The sequence below is a fragment of the Rattus norvegicus genome, chromosome 1, assembly GCF_021556685.1.
Source record: "Rattus norvegicus strain SHRSP/BbbUtx chromosome 1, alternate assembly SHRSP_T2T, whole genome shotgun sequence".
NCBI classification, from domain to species: Eukaryota; Metazoa; Chordata; class Mammalia; order Rodentia; family Muridae; genus Rattus; species Rattus norvegicus.
In genome coordinates, this window is record NC_141534.1 from 198,018,412 (window position 1) to 198,032,278 (window position 13,867).

The 13,867-nt window shown below is 42.9% G+C and overlaps 2 protein-coding genes across 20 annotated transcripts in view; one reads left to right on the forward strand and one right to left on the reverse strand.

Moving 5' to 3' along the window:
• Ate1 (arginyltransferase 1) overlaps window positions 1–2,274 on the reverse strand; it is a 119,590-nt gene extending 117,316 nt beyond the window's left edge. For 6 of the 16 annotated variants that reach the window (XR_015687006.1, XM_087659790.1, XM_087659788.1 and 3 more), the window contains exon 1: window positions 1,636–1,779. Coding sequence is in view for 11 of the 16 variants with exons in the window: in XM_087659798.1 (XP_087515924.1) it covers window positions 1,636–1,741 (106 nt within the window). In the remaining 5 variants the exon portion in view is untranslated. 16 annotated transcript variants of the gene reach the window in all.
• RGD1563285 (similar to RIKEN cDNA 1700022C21) lies at window positions 2,037–13,340 on the forward strand. 4 transcript variants are annotated; one of them, XM_087582959.1, is made up of 4 exons: window positions 2,037–2,591; window positions 5,416–6,248; window positions 11,157–11,232; window positions 12,534–13,340. In XM_087582959.1, the coding sequence occupies exons 2-4, from the start codon at window positions 6,238–6,240 to the stop codon at window positions 13,338–13,340; spliced, it is 894 nt and encodes a 297-aa protein (XP_087439085.1). In that variant the 5' UTR covers window positions 2,037–2,591; window positions 5,416–6,237. The 4 variants fall into 4 exon arrangements, with proteins under 4 accessions (XP_087439085.1, NP_001389395.1, XP_087439088.1 ...); NM_001402466.1 differs by lacking the exon at window positions 2,037–2,591 and having other exon boundaries at window positions 6,201–6,248; XM_087582962.1 differs by lacking the exons at window positions 2,037–2,591; window positions 5,416–6,248 and adding an exon at window positions 9,336–9,826 and having other exon boundaries at window positions 12,655–13,333.
• Window positions 13,341–13,867: the final 527 nt, after the last annotated feature.

A 13,867-nucleotide genomic window follows, 5' to 3' on the forward strand; every position in this document is an offset into this window, starting at 1 on the left:
AGGAAGGAAGAAAATGGTATCAGAGTCCAGTAAAATGTCAGTATACCAGTTCTACAACCTATGCTTCCGTTCCTGCCTCAGGGTTCCTGCCTCCACTTCCTGCCCTGACTTCTCTTCTTAATGGAGTGTAAGCTCTAAGATGAATAAGCCCTTTCCTCCCCAAACTGCATTTGATCATGGTGTGTATCACGGCAATATAAAACAAACAAATAACCACTTCAAAAGAGAGTCACTCACTGACACCAACAAGTTATTCTGGGTCTCAAATGAATCCTCTGTAGTTGTGAGGCCAGTCAGACACAATAGTTCCTACAATAGGAATAACAGTCACCCAACAGAAAGCTGCCTTACAGTAAAGATTAAAATTGAAATGTTGGGGATCTATATTTATTTTTCTAGATGATAAAACTGCTTTTCAACAAATCTTGAAACACAAACATTTACACTGGCCAATTTTCTCTAATGCAATTACTGGGGAGGGAAAGGGGGTGAGATAAGTCCTCCCTTTTAAAGTATTAGTTTCAGTCACATTTATTGGCAAATATTATAGTCAGAATATAAAAATTCTGAAAAAGAATAGTACCTCATGAGATCATTCAAAGGCAGCCACTGTCATTACTCGATGTGCTTTCTTGGCCTTATTTGGGCTTTATTCCTCTCAGTTTGTCACGTGTACCATCTGCATCCTGTTTATTTTATTTAATCCTACGCTCCAAGCATTTTTCTACTTAACTGGTCTTCCTAATCGGTACGTTCTGTAACGGTCTACCCAAGACCGCAGTTCACATAATAATATACCTCCCCCTAATAAACTTTTAATGCATCCATAAACCAGCATACCGTGCTCAGCCGAATCATTCCCTGCTTAACTCTTTCAAAATGGACAAATGTCTAACCTAAATCTATATTTTCATAGTTACCTTGTTTTTCACCTGCAGGGTTATTCTAAATCGTTCATCCTAGATTCTGTACTTGCCAATCATGACACGACAGACACTAAGTACATATTCGATTTACAAACAAATCTTTCTTAAGAAACCTGAATCCTAGCCCGGTGGTGGTGGCACACAACTTTAATCCCAGCCCTCCAGAGGCAGGGGCAGGCGGATCTCTGAATTCCAGGCCAGCCTGGTCTACAGAGCGAGTTCCACAACAGCCAGAGATGCACAGAGAAAGCCTGTCTCGGAAAGCCAGAAAAAAAAAAAATTACAAAGAAAAGAAACCTAAATCCTGACCACTTTGGTTGGGGTCTTCGAGGTGGGTTGGCACAATGACATGGTATAAATCCGTGATTTAAATATATATATATATAATATTCTTATCAAAATATCAAGCAGACCCCGGTTTCCAGTCAGTTCTCCCAGACACGTTATCCAGAATGACAGTGAACAGGTGTGCATGCACACGCCCCTCTGCACAGGCAGCAGGAGGCCTCGGCGGCCGCGAGGATGAATAAAGGGCAGCCGTCAGCTCCAAGGAGCCTCCCAATCTCCCTTCCCATCTCCAAACTAGCAGCCGTTTGCCCAGGGAGTAAGGGTGTAGGACAACCCGGTTCTTATCGACGCTCCCCAGGCTACGGCCACCTAAGTCTCTCGCAGACCCCGAAGCACCCGCCCGCCGGTCCGGCTCGCTCACCATGGGAGCGACTGCCAAAGTTGCTCTTGCAATAGCCACACTGGAAGGAGGTCTGGCCCTCAAAATACTCTACAAGGCTGGGCGAAGGCGCGCTCCAGGAAGCCATCTCCTCGGCACCGCCGCCGCTGCGCCACCCAGTTCTACGCAGCTGCCGCTATCTCCCTCCGCCTTTGCCTCCCACCCCACAATGCAGCGCGCGCGCCTCCGAAGATCGCGCGAAGCCACTCGAGCGTTCGCGGACCGGAAGGACCTGACACCCTACGTGATTGACGCCGCCCGCGCCATGTTGACTGAGGGCAGCTTTCCGCTATTTCCGTTCTTCCTCGGTGAGGGGCGGCTACCCTCTGTGAGGGTGAGGGCGGGAAGACCGGGATGGGAAGGAAGCAGGCTGAGGAGAGACCAATAGGACCAGGAAGCTGGAGTCGGGTGACCAACGGCTTAAACCCCGTGCTAGAGACCTGCTAGGACGGAGCAAAATCCTGGCTGGAGCCGGCCACGGGCATCTGGACGACGGGACACTCACCGCACGACGCCTTGCCCTCCCTGGACTCGCAATAGCCGCAGTAGTAGCCGGCCTTCAGCCCTTTGTATTCCACCACCGAGGCCATGGCCGCCGCTGTAGGTTTGAGGACCGGCCACGCCTCTCAGCGCGGGGAACCCGGGCGGGAGAGCCGAGAGCGCGGGGGTTGCCGGGTTCGCGGCTCTCCGCCCGATCCCAGGACCGTCCTCTGGCCGCCAGCCTGGGTTACAGGGTGCGTCTCTGAACCGTGTGTTAAGTGCCCAGCAGTTCACTTGCTCAATCAACAGCAATCCCTATCATTGACGCAAAGTATCAGCCTCGTTTATAGATAGGGAAACTGAGGCTCCAGGTTGTGATTTAGTCATTTTCTGCGCTCTCTGGTTGAAGATTAACTTCTGCGACTGCGACTGCGCCTGACCACCACCTGTAAGCAATGGTGAGCTGGAGCTGGCTTGATAGTGAGGTTTCTAGAATCGAAACACCTCTTAGCTACAGCAAAATGCCCATTAACGAAGTGCTACTTTTATCTGCTAAGGGATTTTTAAGTATCACTCAAAAAAAAAAATCTTTGAACTCTTCAGGCCGAACATGTACATAGATTGAATTCATTCCATGGATCTCCAATTTGCAACCAGTTTTAAAGAGCATGTTTCAGGGAATAAGGGTGTGAGGTAAAGTGTAAATATGAATGCATACTTCCACCAAGGTAATATTCCTTAGCTTTTCCCTCTGGGTACACAGACGTTTAAATCTGTCTGGCATAATTTCCATAGTCGACAATAAGGTTAATTCCTCTTTGCAATGTCTAGAAAGTGCAATCAGGAAACAAACTTTTTTTTTTAATTATGTTTGTGGGTGTTTAGCCTGCATGTAGACATGTGTACCAGCTTCATCCAATGCTGGAGGAATCCAGAAGGCATTGTAGACCCTGAAACCCCGACTGGCAGACAGTTCTGAGCCACCATGTAAGATGAAACATGGTGCTGGGAACCAAACTCTGTGTCTTCTGCAAGATCATCGAGTGCTCTTAACCACTGAGCCATCTCTTCCGCCAGTGAACAAACTTATTTTTCCACTGTTAATGAAGCCCAGGATGGACCTAGAACTCTGGACCCTCCTGCCTCAGGCTTCACTGTACTGAAATCCCAGGTGTGCACCACTGTACCTGGCTAAATATATAAACTTTTAAAAGAAATGTCAATGTTTTTTGACTCTAAGGTTTTCTGTGCTAAAGATGTATCTAGTCAAGTTTAAAGGTTCATGACCTGGTGACCTACATTGCTCATAGTGTTGTTTAAGAACCTAACAGGTGACCTTGCAATACAGAGGATACCTTGTTGCAGCTCCAGTGCCCATATTTTTATATGCTTCATCTGTTTCATTTTTTATAGCAAAAATCAATGGATTGACCCCCCAAAATAAGTTTGCACTACATAGAAGGTAGAAAGAAAGGCATTTTGACCTTAACCAACCCACACCCCAGAAATGATCTCACTTTCTTTAAAGATTTTTATTTTTGTGAACGATTGTTTTGCTTGTATGTATGTGCACACCAGTTTGTGCCTGGTGCTAGAAGAATCCACAAGATGGCATGGGACCCCTTGGAACTGGAATTACAAGCAGTTGTGCTCTGCCTTGTCGACACTGGGAAATATATCCCAGCCCCCTGCCATAGCAGCAAGTGCTCTTAGCTATGGAGCTGTGTCTTCAGCCCTTCCTTTCATTTTTTTCCCCTTGAGGATAAGGTCTTACTATGCAGTCCTGGCTATCCTGGAACTCACTATGTAGGCCAGACATGCCTCAAACTCAGAAAGATGTGCCTGCCTCAGATCAAAAGGTGCTTCGATCAAAGGAATGCACCACCACGACCAGTACTGGTTTCACTTTTTTTTTTTTTAATTCTTTTTTTTTTTTAAAGACTTTATTTATGTCCCATTACAAATGGTTGTGAGCCACCATGTGGTTGCTGGGAATTGAACTCAGGACCTCTGGAAGAGCAGTCAGTGCTCAACCCCCTGGTTTCACTTTTCTTGACTTGTTATCCATCGTCAACCACTGACCAAAATTAAAGTGTATAATATTCTAAAATGAACAAATCAGAAGTTTTAAGCTAGGCGTCCTTCTGTGGCAGGTGATGTTCCTACCTGCCTGGCACATGATTCATCTGTCCCACAGTTCCATGCTGTATAACACCTCCCAGCAGTTACTCTCCACTATTGACTGTCAGTGTATTGCAATCTCTGTAGCCCTTATTTACCAACTGACATCAAAGCATAAGAATAGTGATGCTGGCATTTGGAGCATGCCAAAAATCAGCCAGAAATTGCTTCTTTTAAGAGAAAAAGTGAAAACAAAACTCTACACTTAGTAAGAAAAAAATTCTTTACTGAGGTTGCTAAGATACAGTGCAATAAGACATCTTCAGAGAACTGAAGCAGGGGGATCACAAATTGGGAGCCAGCCTGAGCTACAGAGCTACCGTGACTCAAAACGATATTTAGTTTTTCATAGACTGGACTCACACACTTTGTTATTATGGTACATTGTTGTTATGTTCCTGTCATTGTTAATCTTTTATTATGCCTAATTTATACATTAAACTTGATCATAGATATGCATAGTTTGGGGAGGAAAACAACATATATAGGATTCAGTACTGTCTACAGTTGCAGATATGCACGGGGTATCTTGAAATAATAATATAGATATAAAAAGATAAAAGGAAGCTACTGTACTCTCACTTTGCCTCAGCCTGAGCCAGTGTGCTGGAGGATGTTCCAACCTTGGACAATAATGAGAATGTCCAGAGTCCTTGGGCATGTATGTTAATTCACCTTGTATTACAGCAGCATGGCCAGGTGACGTCGTCGGGCAGAAAGGCTGACGAACTTGCTGAATGCCATGCAACATGACATACAGAAGGGATGAACGGTAGTAAAAAGAAAAATGCCTTTCATCCTAGCACTGCAGAGGCAGATTGGATCACTGTAAATTTGACGTCTGATCTATATAGTGAGTTCCAGTCAGCCAGGGTTATACAATGAGACCCTGTCTGGGGAAAACAAAGCCATAATACATAGTAGGTGTAGACCTATGTAAAACAATGGTTCCTGGGTGGCTAAATTTTGCTAAAAGCCAAAGACTTGTTTCTATTCTAGGCCAGATGAGAGAAGGGAAAAGCCAAGTGTCAATGCATTTGTTTCTCTCTATTAAAGGAGCAATACAGACTTGTCTTTGTTTTTGTTTTTCTTACTGAACAGAATGAAGCTGATAACACTGCTCAGTTTCAGTAACTCAGTAACACTGGTCCGGAAAGCACCAAGCACTGGTAATGTGCAGGGTTTCTGTGCGGGACTAGCAGGCCCACACAGTGCAATTACAGGGAGGGAAGCGAGACATTCTCCTTTCCCTCCAAAGGATTCTGTGAGAGAACGGAAGTTAAGGCAGAGAACAATGGGTTTGAGGCCAATATAACTTGAGGGCAGAGAAGGGAGCCCTGCAGGGGACAGTGGCATAGTGAAGAAGAACACTAGTGGCAGGAAAATCCTGGAAGATGTGTTCCTCAGGAGACCTAGACTGGACTCCATCTTGTCAAGACCTGGCTGCTCAACCTGTCACATACTAGCTATATGAGACTACTGAGCACCTAACGTGTAGCTTATATCACTGAGGAACAAAATTAGTTAACAGGTACCAAGCAGGGAAATGGCTGATGAGGTGACTCAGAAAGTAAGGGCATTTACTTCCAAGTCTGATCATCCACACGTCATCCTGGGACCCACGTGGTAGAAGAGAACTGCTGTTTACACATCCTCCCCTCCCACTACAGTAAAAAGGCACTCCACACATATACTGAAACTGCAGAAAATAATGAAATCAGAAAGGGAAAGAATTCCCTTCCGAAGCCATGGAAACAGGAATGAAATATTCTGAGTATTCTAAGAAAAACAAAACCTAGAGTTCTATATCCAGACAACTGACCCTTCAAAAGTGAAAGAAAAATCCAGAGTTCCCCATCGAGGGATGTGTTTCTAGCCTGCCTGCCTTGAATAAATCGTATATTCTTCAGGAAAAGGAAACCAATGAAGGACAGGTAATTCAGATATCCTAAGGAAAGGAAGAGCTCTAGACAAAGGAAAAAGATGTAAAATAATTTGGTCTTAAATCTTAATTGCTCAAACATAATGACTGATTTTGAGATAATAGCAACTTGTATTCAGTAATTATATTTATGGGTAAGTATAGATAAGTTATGGATAATGTGGTAATTACAGCATTGGAAATGAATGGCAGTAGGGGTTATAAGGATGGGAGATAGGAACTGCAGACGCCCTGTCACAATTCATAAAATAATATAGTGTATTTGAAAGAGAACTTGGATTAATTGTAAACATATACTACAAATTCAAGGGCAACTGTTTTTTTTTATTTTATTTTATTTATTAACTTGAGTATTTCTTATTTACATTTCGAATGTTATTCCCTTTCCCGGTTTCCGGGCAAACATCCCCCTAATCCCTTCCCCTCCCCTTCTTTATGGGTGTTCCCCTCCCCACCCTCCCGAGGGCAACTGTTTTTAAAAAGAAGAAGTGTAGATGATGTGCTAAGTTAAGTAGAATCCAAATCATTAAAGTCCAGGAAAATAAAGATGTTGAAACAAACTTGTAGCTCATGCCTTCAGTCCCAGGATCCAGTACTCAGGAGGCAAAGGCAGATGATTCTTTGTGATTCTGATCTACATCAAGAGCTCAGCCGGTCAGTGCTACATAACCATACCCTACTTTTAATAAAACAATGAAATGAAAAGGTTTCTAGAAAAACAACACATATGGCAACAATTCAATCGTTACTTTAAATGTCAGTGACCTCAATCCACCAATTGAAAAAAAAAACCAAAATGTCCCTGGGCAGGCACAGCTCCATGATAGAGTGCTTACCTATGTGGCACATAAACTATAATCCATCAGCTAGAAAGTAGAGGCAGGAGGAAACCAGTGGAGAGGTTTGTCTGGTCTACATAATGAGGCTTTTCAAAATAATATCACCCACTGGAAATTCACTTTAAACAATAGATAGCTGGAAAGTAAAATATTTGGGCACAAAGGCATTTATAATCCTTTCTTACCCCTTTAAATGTCCCCGGGATCATTAGGATTTTTTTATTGTGTCCTCTTCTGGAGATCAACCCCCAGGGCTTGTGTCTCTTGTCCTCCATTACCTCTGATACTAGAACTTTCCTTAAAAGACACTGCCCTAGCTAAAGTCAACTTGACTCAAGCTAGAGTTATCTGGGAAGAGGGACTCTCAATTGAGAAAATACCTTCCTAAGATTTGCCTATAGGCAAGCCTGTAGTACATTTTCTTAACTAGTGATCTATGTGGGAAGGCCCAGCCAGTTGTGGATGGTGCCACCCCTGGGAGGGTGGTCCTGAGGTGTATAAAAAAGCAGGCCTAGCAAGACAGTAAGGAGCACTCCTCCCTGATCTCTGCATCAGTTTCTACCTAGAGTTCCTGTCCTAACTTCCTGTAGAGATGAAGTGTTACCTAAGAACTATATGATAAAATAAACCCTTCTTCCCCAAGTATTTATCTCAGTAATAGAAACCTAACTAAGATAAGAAGTAATTGAGCAAAAAACATAAAAGACAAAATAGGAATAGGCCTAGAGCTACTAAAGAAATTTAACGACCTTTGAATAAAGAAGTCTGTGCCTATCATGGGTTAAATGGAAAGGCCCACCGCTCATCTTTATCTAGGGTATCTCACAGTTATAGAATCTAACACAAGGTCCCAATGGGTTTGCTAGTAAGTTCTACCAAGTATTTAAGGAATAAATCATTCCCATTCTCTGCAGCTTTTTACAAAAAAGAAAAGCAAATGAAATATGTTTTAGCCTATTCCAAAAGGCCACCATTACCTTATTATCCAAACCAATAATAAAACTTTAGAATTTGAAGTTAAAAACACCATTTATGTTAGCATCACAAAATCAAATGCTTAAGTACAGATCTTACACAAATAAGCAAGGGCTACACTCTTAAAAACTACAAACTGAAGTAAAAGAAAGGAGATCTGAGGAAATGTTAAAATAATGCTCATTTATTTTAAAAAAATGAAAATATTGCCATACCAGTTGCTGATAGCTTGATCTTTAGAGTAACGTAATCCAGTCAGAAACACAGCAAGTTATTAAAAGGTTATGAGCAAAAGCAACCTAGGTTCTTTTTTAACAAGCTGTCTTAAAAGTTTGTATGGGCAGCCCTACAAGCCAGAATAACCAAATACTGAAAAACAAAGTTGGATAAGTGGCGTTACCTGACTTCAAACATTACTGTAAAAACTAGGGGGATAGAGCGAAGAGATGACTCAACAGTTAATGTTTTTGGTGCGCGCCTTTAATCTCAGCGCTCAGGGAGCAGAGGCGGGCAGATCTCTGTGAGTTTAAAGCCAACCTGGTCTACAGAGGGAGTTCCAGGATAGCCAGGATTTCTTATAACTAAAGATAATTCGTGATTTTTTTATGTAGTAAAATTTAGTATAAATCTCTTTCTTCTTACCATAAAGAAAATACAACCCAAGACATCTTTCCTGTGTGTCAGCAAAGTCTACTTTTATAGCCTTGCTTCTGGAAGCCTGCAGTTTCAAGCACTTCTTTGCAGACAACACATTTTGAGAGGGACAGATGTTATTTCTAATAGATAAGTAGCCAGGTTGTAATTTAATCACAATTTCTCCTTTCCACACATTTCTAAGAGCTAGAGATATCCCAATGGGCTACAGGATAATTTTCTTGGGATGAATAATTTCCACACATAACATGTCATGAATTGAGTATGGTTTTCACTAATTTGTATTTTAACAGAGGTCCTTTCTGCTTCCTTGACTTTAAATGTTGGTCAACTATGAGCATAAATGAAATAGTGTGACTAAAAACATTATTAAAACCACCATCAAAGCAGTATTTAGCTGAGTGCCATACCAGCTGGGAAATGGTGAGACCATATCTGGTCCATCAGAACACACATTAGCCGCCAACAACACACATATGTAAGCTCACTAAGTTATTTCTACTGGTTCCAGTCACATCTAGAACAGTTTATATTCTAAAACACAAAAACTGAAAAGATGGCCTCAGTGTTCTTAGAACTGTCTCTGACTGTGTACTGTCTGTGTACTGTAGCTGAGTTCCTAGGTTCTCTAGTTGCTGAGATCAGAGGGAAGTGCATTGCTTGCCAACAGACTATATCATCATACACCACCTCACAGTGGGCTCCTTCCTGGACAGTGATGACACACAGAAGGCACTGACTGCTCTGTGTTGCCTTAGAAACCAACCCCAGGATCAACAGTGGGTAGCTGAAAATCTGAATTGAAGGCAGAAATTCTTTACAGACCAGAGAATGAGAAGTTCAAGCTCAGGGAGGAGAGGCAGTGGGGAGGAGTAAAGAACACGATGCTATTCTTGAAGCTGGAGAACAGTAGAGCGATTGCTGAAGCCAAGAGCGCTGAGGGGAAAGAGCGCCAGACCACAGAGCCAGCACAAGTAACCACTGGGGCTTCGAGAATATGCAGCAAAAGACTACCACAGCAGGACACAACACTGAGGGCTGTCACCTCACAGTCACCCATGGTGACAGACTCAGAGTGGTTTGGTCTGAATCCAGAGGAACAGTAAGTGTTCCCTCCATTTGGGATATAGGCAAAAAAGACTGTGGATACGTCCACATCTGGGAACCAATGGAGTCCCATAGGACTCACTGGCCTAAGAAACTAATACCCTGACCACTAACAAGCCACTAACTTTCGTGGTTTCATCCTCCTTTGCCATAAATAGGAATAATGACCCCTAACCTCGTAAGACTGTTCGAAAGATTAAGTAATTCCATGTATGCTTATATAGCACTATCTGTTGTAAATCCAAGACATGTTGCTATGGAAACAACATAAACTCTTAAAGTAGTATTGGAAATAAAATTAAAGACAGATGATGAGGGTTTTATACAGTTGTTATAAAACCCTTCTGTTGCCGATAAGCCAGTGTTTATACTTAAGTTGAATAAGAAAGCACTATAATTTCCACTAATCAGGCTAATAACTCCACGATGTCTGCCTGTGACTTAATCCTAAAGAACAAACTTCCCAGCTATATTTTTCTTCATTAAGCTTTAACACTTGCCTTCCAATTGTTTCATAATCTATTTAAAGTATAGATTTTAGAGTGGCATAATGAAAGCAGATCTGAGTTACAGGCCAGCCAGTACTATACAGTGAGAGTCTTTAAACAACACGGGGCTCAGCCACTCAAAGCAAAAGAGTCGCAGCCGGTAAGTAAGTAAAGTCAACTTTAAGTGATAAAATCATGGATCGTTATAGTTAGGCAACTATTGTGGGAAATCTATTATATGTTCTATGTAACTCAGTTATATTTCAAATTTTGAAATTTTTCACATCAAAACTTATTTTCTTCTTACAATATATAAATGCAGTGGATTGTGGTATTTGAAATAGTAGCAGAAACTCAAGTCTTTCCAGTTTTTTTTAAGTTTTTTTTTTTAAAGATTTATTTATTTATTACATATGAGTACACTGTAGCTGTCTTCAGGCACACCAGAAGAGGGCATCAGACCTCATTACAGATGGTTGTGAGCCACCATGTGGTTGCTGGGATTTGAACTCAGGACCTCTGGAAGAGCAGTCATTGCTCTTAACCACTGAGCCATCTCTCCAGCTCCAAGTCTTTCCAGTTTTAAAGGCATTTCTGGCAGTTACAACCCCAAACAAAATATGACTCCTTCTTTAGACTTCAATCGAAATTGCAAGCATCCCTTCGTCATGGGAAGACAGAAGCTAAACACCGGGAACAGACTTCTGCCTGTGGGCAGAGCGAAGGACCTCTGCTACCCGTGAAGAGCTGGTCCCAAGTCAACTCCCTAGCGTAGCTCATCCCAGAACGTGTTTCCTGACACCTCTCTCCAATCCCAGTATAATTTCTCTTTTCTAGATTGGCCTGGGCTAAGAGTTCTCAAGACCCTCGGATTGCAGTCGGACCCTATTCCCCACTAGAAAAGAAAATTAAGGTGAGGAAATATTTAGCATGAACTTTGGGTTCTGTAATAAGATCTATTTACTGGAGGAAATAGAAGTTGGGAGTCCATCCTCAGGCTCACTTCCATATTTGGTTCTTTGAGCAGTGCTGGCTGGACAACATTGAACAGAACAAATACTACAGGGCTGGTTCTAGTAAGAGACAATACTAAAGAAAGGTGTCCACAGACTGTGACGTCACAACAGGATTGGGTTTCCTATGAACACTGTGGAAGGTTGGAGGAAGTAGTGTTAAAGTGCTTATCAGAGAGTTCCTGATGTGTGTTTAGGAAGAGTCTATTCACATGGGAGAGAGACGACTCGTAGGAAACAGAATTCAGTGTGGCTGAAGCATAATGAATATACGGTGAGCTGACAAGGAGGTTTGAGAGTTAATGAGAGGCTGCAGACACCACACTGAGATTTGAGGTTCTCTTCTAAATAGAGTAACCCTCTGCCCCAGGGTTTATGCCAGAAAGTAACATGCTCAGATTTATGTAATAAAAAGATCACTCTGGCTACAGTGATTAGTTTGATGGGCTTGGGGAAGCTGGGACAAATGTATGGACTAACGCCCCGTGGTGGGGGCAGGAGGATTAAAGGAAAAGGTAATGGAGCTGGAAGTGATAGGATTGAAATGGTGGACACTGAAGGAAGAAGCAAGTGGAGGTGTCAAATGCAGGGACCAGGCCTGAAGCCGAGAGGCGAGAGCAGGGACGGGCCTTGACAATGTGGTTCAGCACTATTGCTGCTCGAAATCAGTGCCTGACACACGGAGGAGCACCGTTTAACCAACATCCATATGAGAAAGGGTAAAGGTGTGAGGCAGAGAGAAGGGTAGCCGTGAGGTAGGAAAAGAACAAGGGTATTCAGCAAATGAGATAGCAGAAGGGATATGACGTAGGGAAGAGTTTCTCTTATTGAGAGCACTTGTGCTATGGTGTCTTACATGCCAATTCAAGGGGGCCCAGTAGGTAGTTTTGATGATATAGAAATGAAATCTTTGAAGCTCAATTAGCAGGTGAAGAATTCGCCTTTATAGACAATATTTCCAGTATAAAAGCAAGAAGGTAGAGTCTGGGTAGATGGGTGGTGGCTCTGATGGTGGGAAAGGGGGTGTGCTAGGTGCTATTTTCTCAGGGAAGCCTAAATGAGAGTCCTCGCCTAGGAGGGACTATGGCTTGGGGGAGGGGTGTAGGAGTGCCAGACAAAGGTTAGTCCATTGGGAGCTGTACTGTGGAACTAGAGTGAAGAGCATCCAACTTAAAAAGATCTGATTACTCCCTCTGACAAGGGTTTAGGTGGCACCCATGCTTCACGAGTGAGAAAACTGTTAGTCCAGGAGTTGCAACAGGAGAGTGAAACAGTTGATAAACTTAAGACCATGTCTTTTGACTTCCGGTTTGCTAAAGCAGATTCCTACTACTATCAACGGCATCAGGAAATGATCAGAGAAGCGTGGAATTACAAACCAGACTCGGAATGGGACAATAACCCAGAGGGAGAAAAGAAACCAAAATGCAAAAAACCAGAGAATGGTAAAAAACAGGAGTACCTAGTGCCCGAGAGGGAAATGAGTCAGATAGAGAAGCACATACACAGAGCTGAGCGGGCTAGAGGCCTCAGGGACCAAAAATACCGACTGATCCCTCAGAACATTCCAAATGAGATGTTTTCCCCAAAATCATTAGTGCCAGAGGACGAAAAGAATAAAAACATCCAGAAAACACACAAAACCATACCCAAAAAGCCTAAAGTAGAGTGGGCGAAGGAGCAGATGAAACAACACAGAGACCGGATGGTGAGAGGCAGAGCGCTCACCGAGCAGAGAAAGGACCAGAAGAAGACGCCAATGTTAACCAGCCACGCCCGCCCTCACTTAAAACCCAAAGGGAAGAAAAAGGAAAAGAAAGAGTTTGAAAAGGTCATAGCTTATCCCATCTACCAGCCTTCCAACGAATCACTTATAGAAGTGACAGTTCTGATGGAAAAGTCGAAGGCGGAAAACGTACAAAAACCACTCCAAAGGGAACTCCTGAGTATGCCACCATTTTTGAAAAGTCAACTAAAGAGAAATAAAAAGCTTAAGCCATCTCCTTGAGTATTGTCCTTTCTTTCTCAGACTAGCACCTTTCATAGTAACCAGTACAAGGAACTTATAGAAACCAGACATTAAAGGGGGAAATGGCAGCTCTACACACACACACACACACACACACACACACACACACACACACACACGCCTGGTGTTGTAGACACAAACTGGTGTGTTGAGACCACAAGCTGTATGTTTCATTTTCTCTGGGCTAAGGAGTAAGAAACTTAAATGAGGACAGAATGACAGCTAATGGTATAAGACCTGGGGGGGGGGGGGGGGGGCGGGGTCTAGTTTTTTGGGTTTTTCTTGTTTTTTTGGTGATGGTTGCATGCCCCATTGATTTTAAGACACCAAATCACATCCCAATTGAATTGGATTGAGTGTGTACTCTCAACCAAGCTGTTCTGACAGAAAAAGAAAGGATCGCTAGTGTTGACAGGCAAGCAAATCCAGAAAATGTAGACAAAGGGCCTATCATCCTGCCAAGATTCTAAAGGTTGTTACAAAGTTTACACTTCTAAAACCCTGCA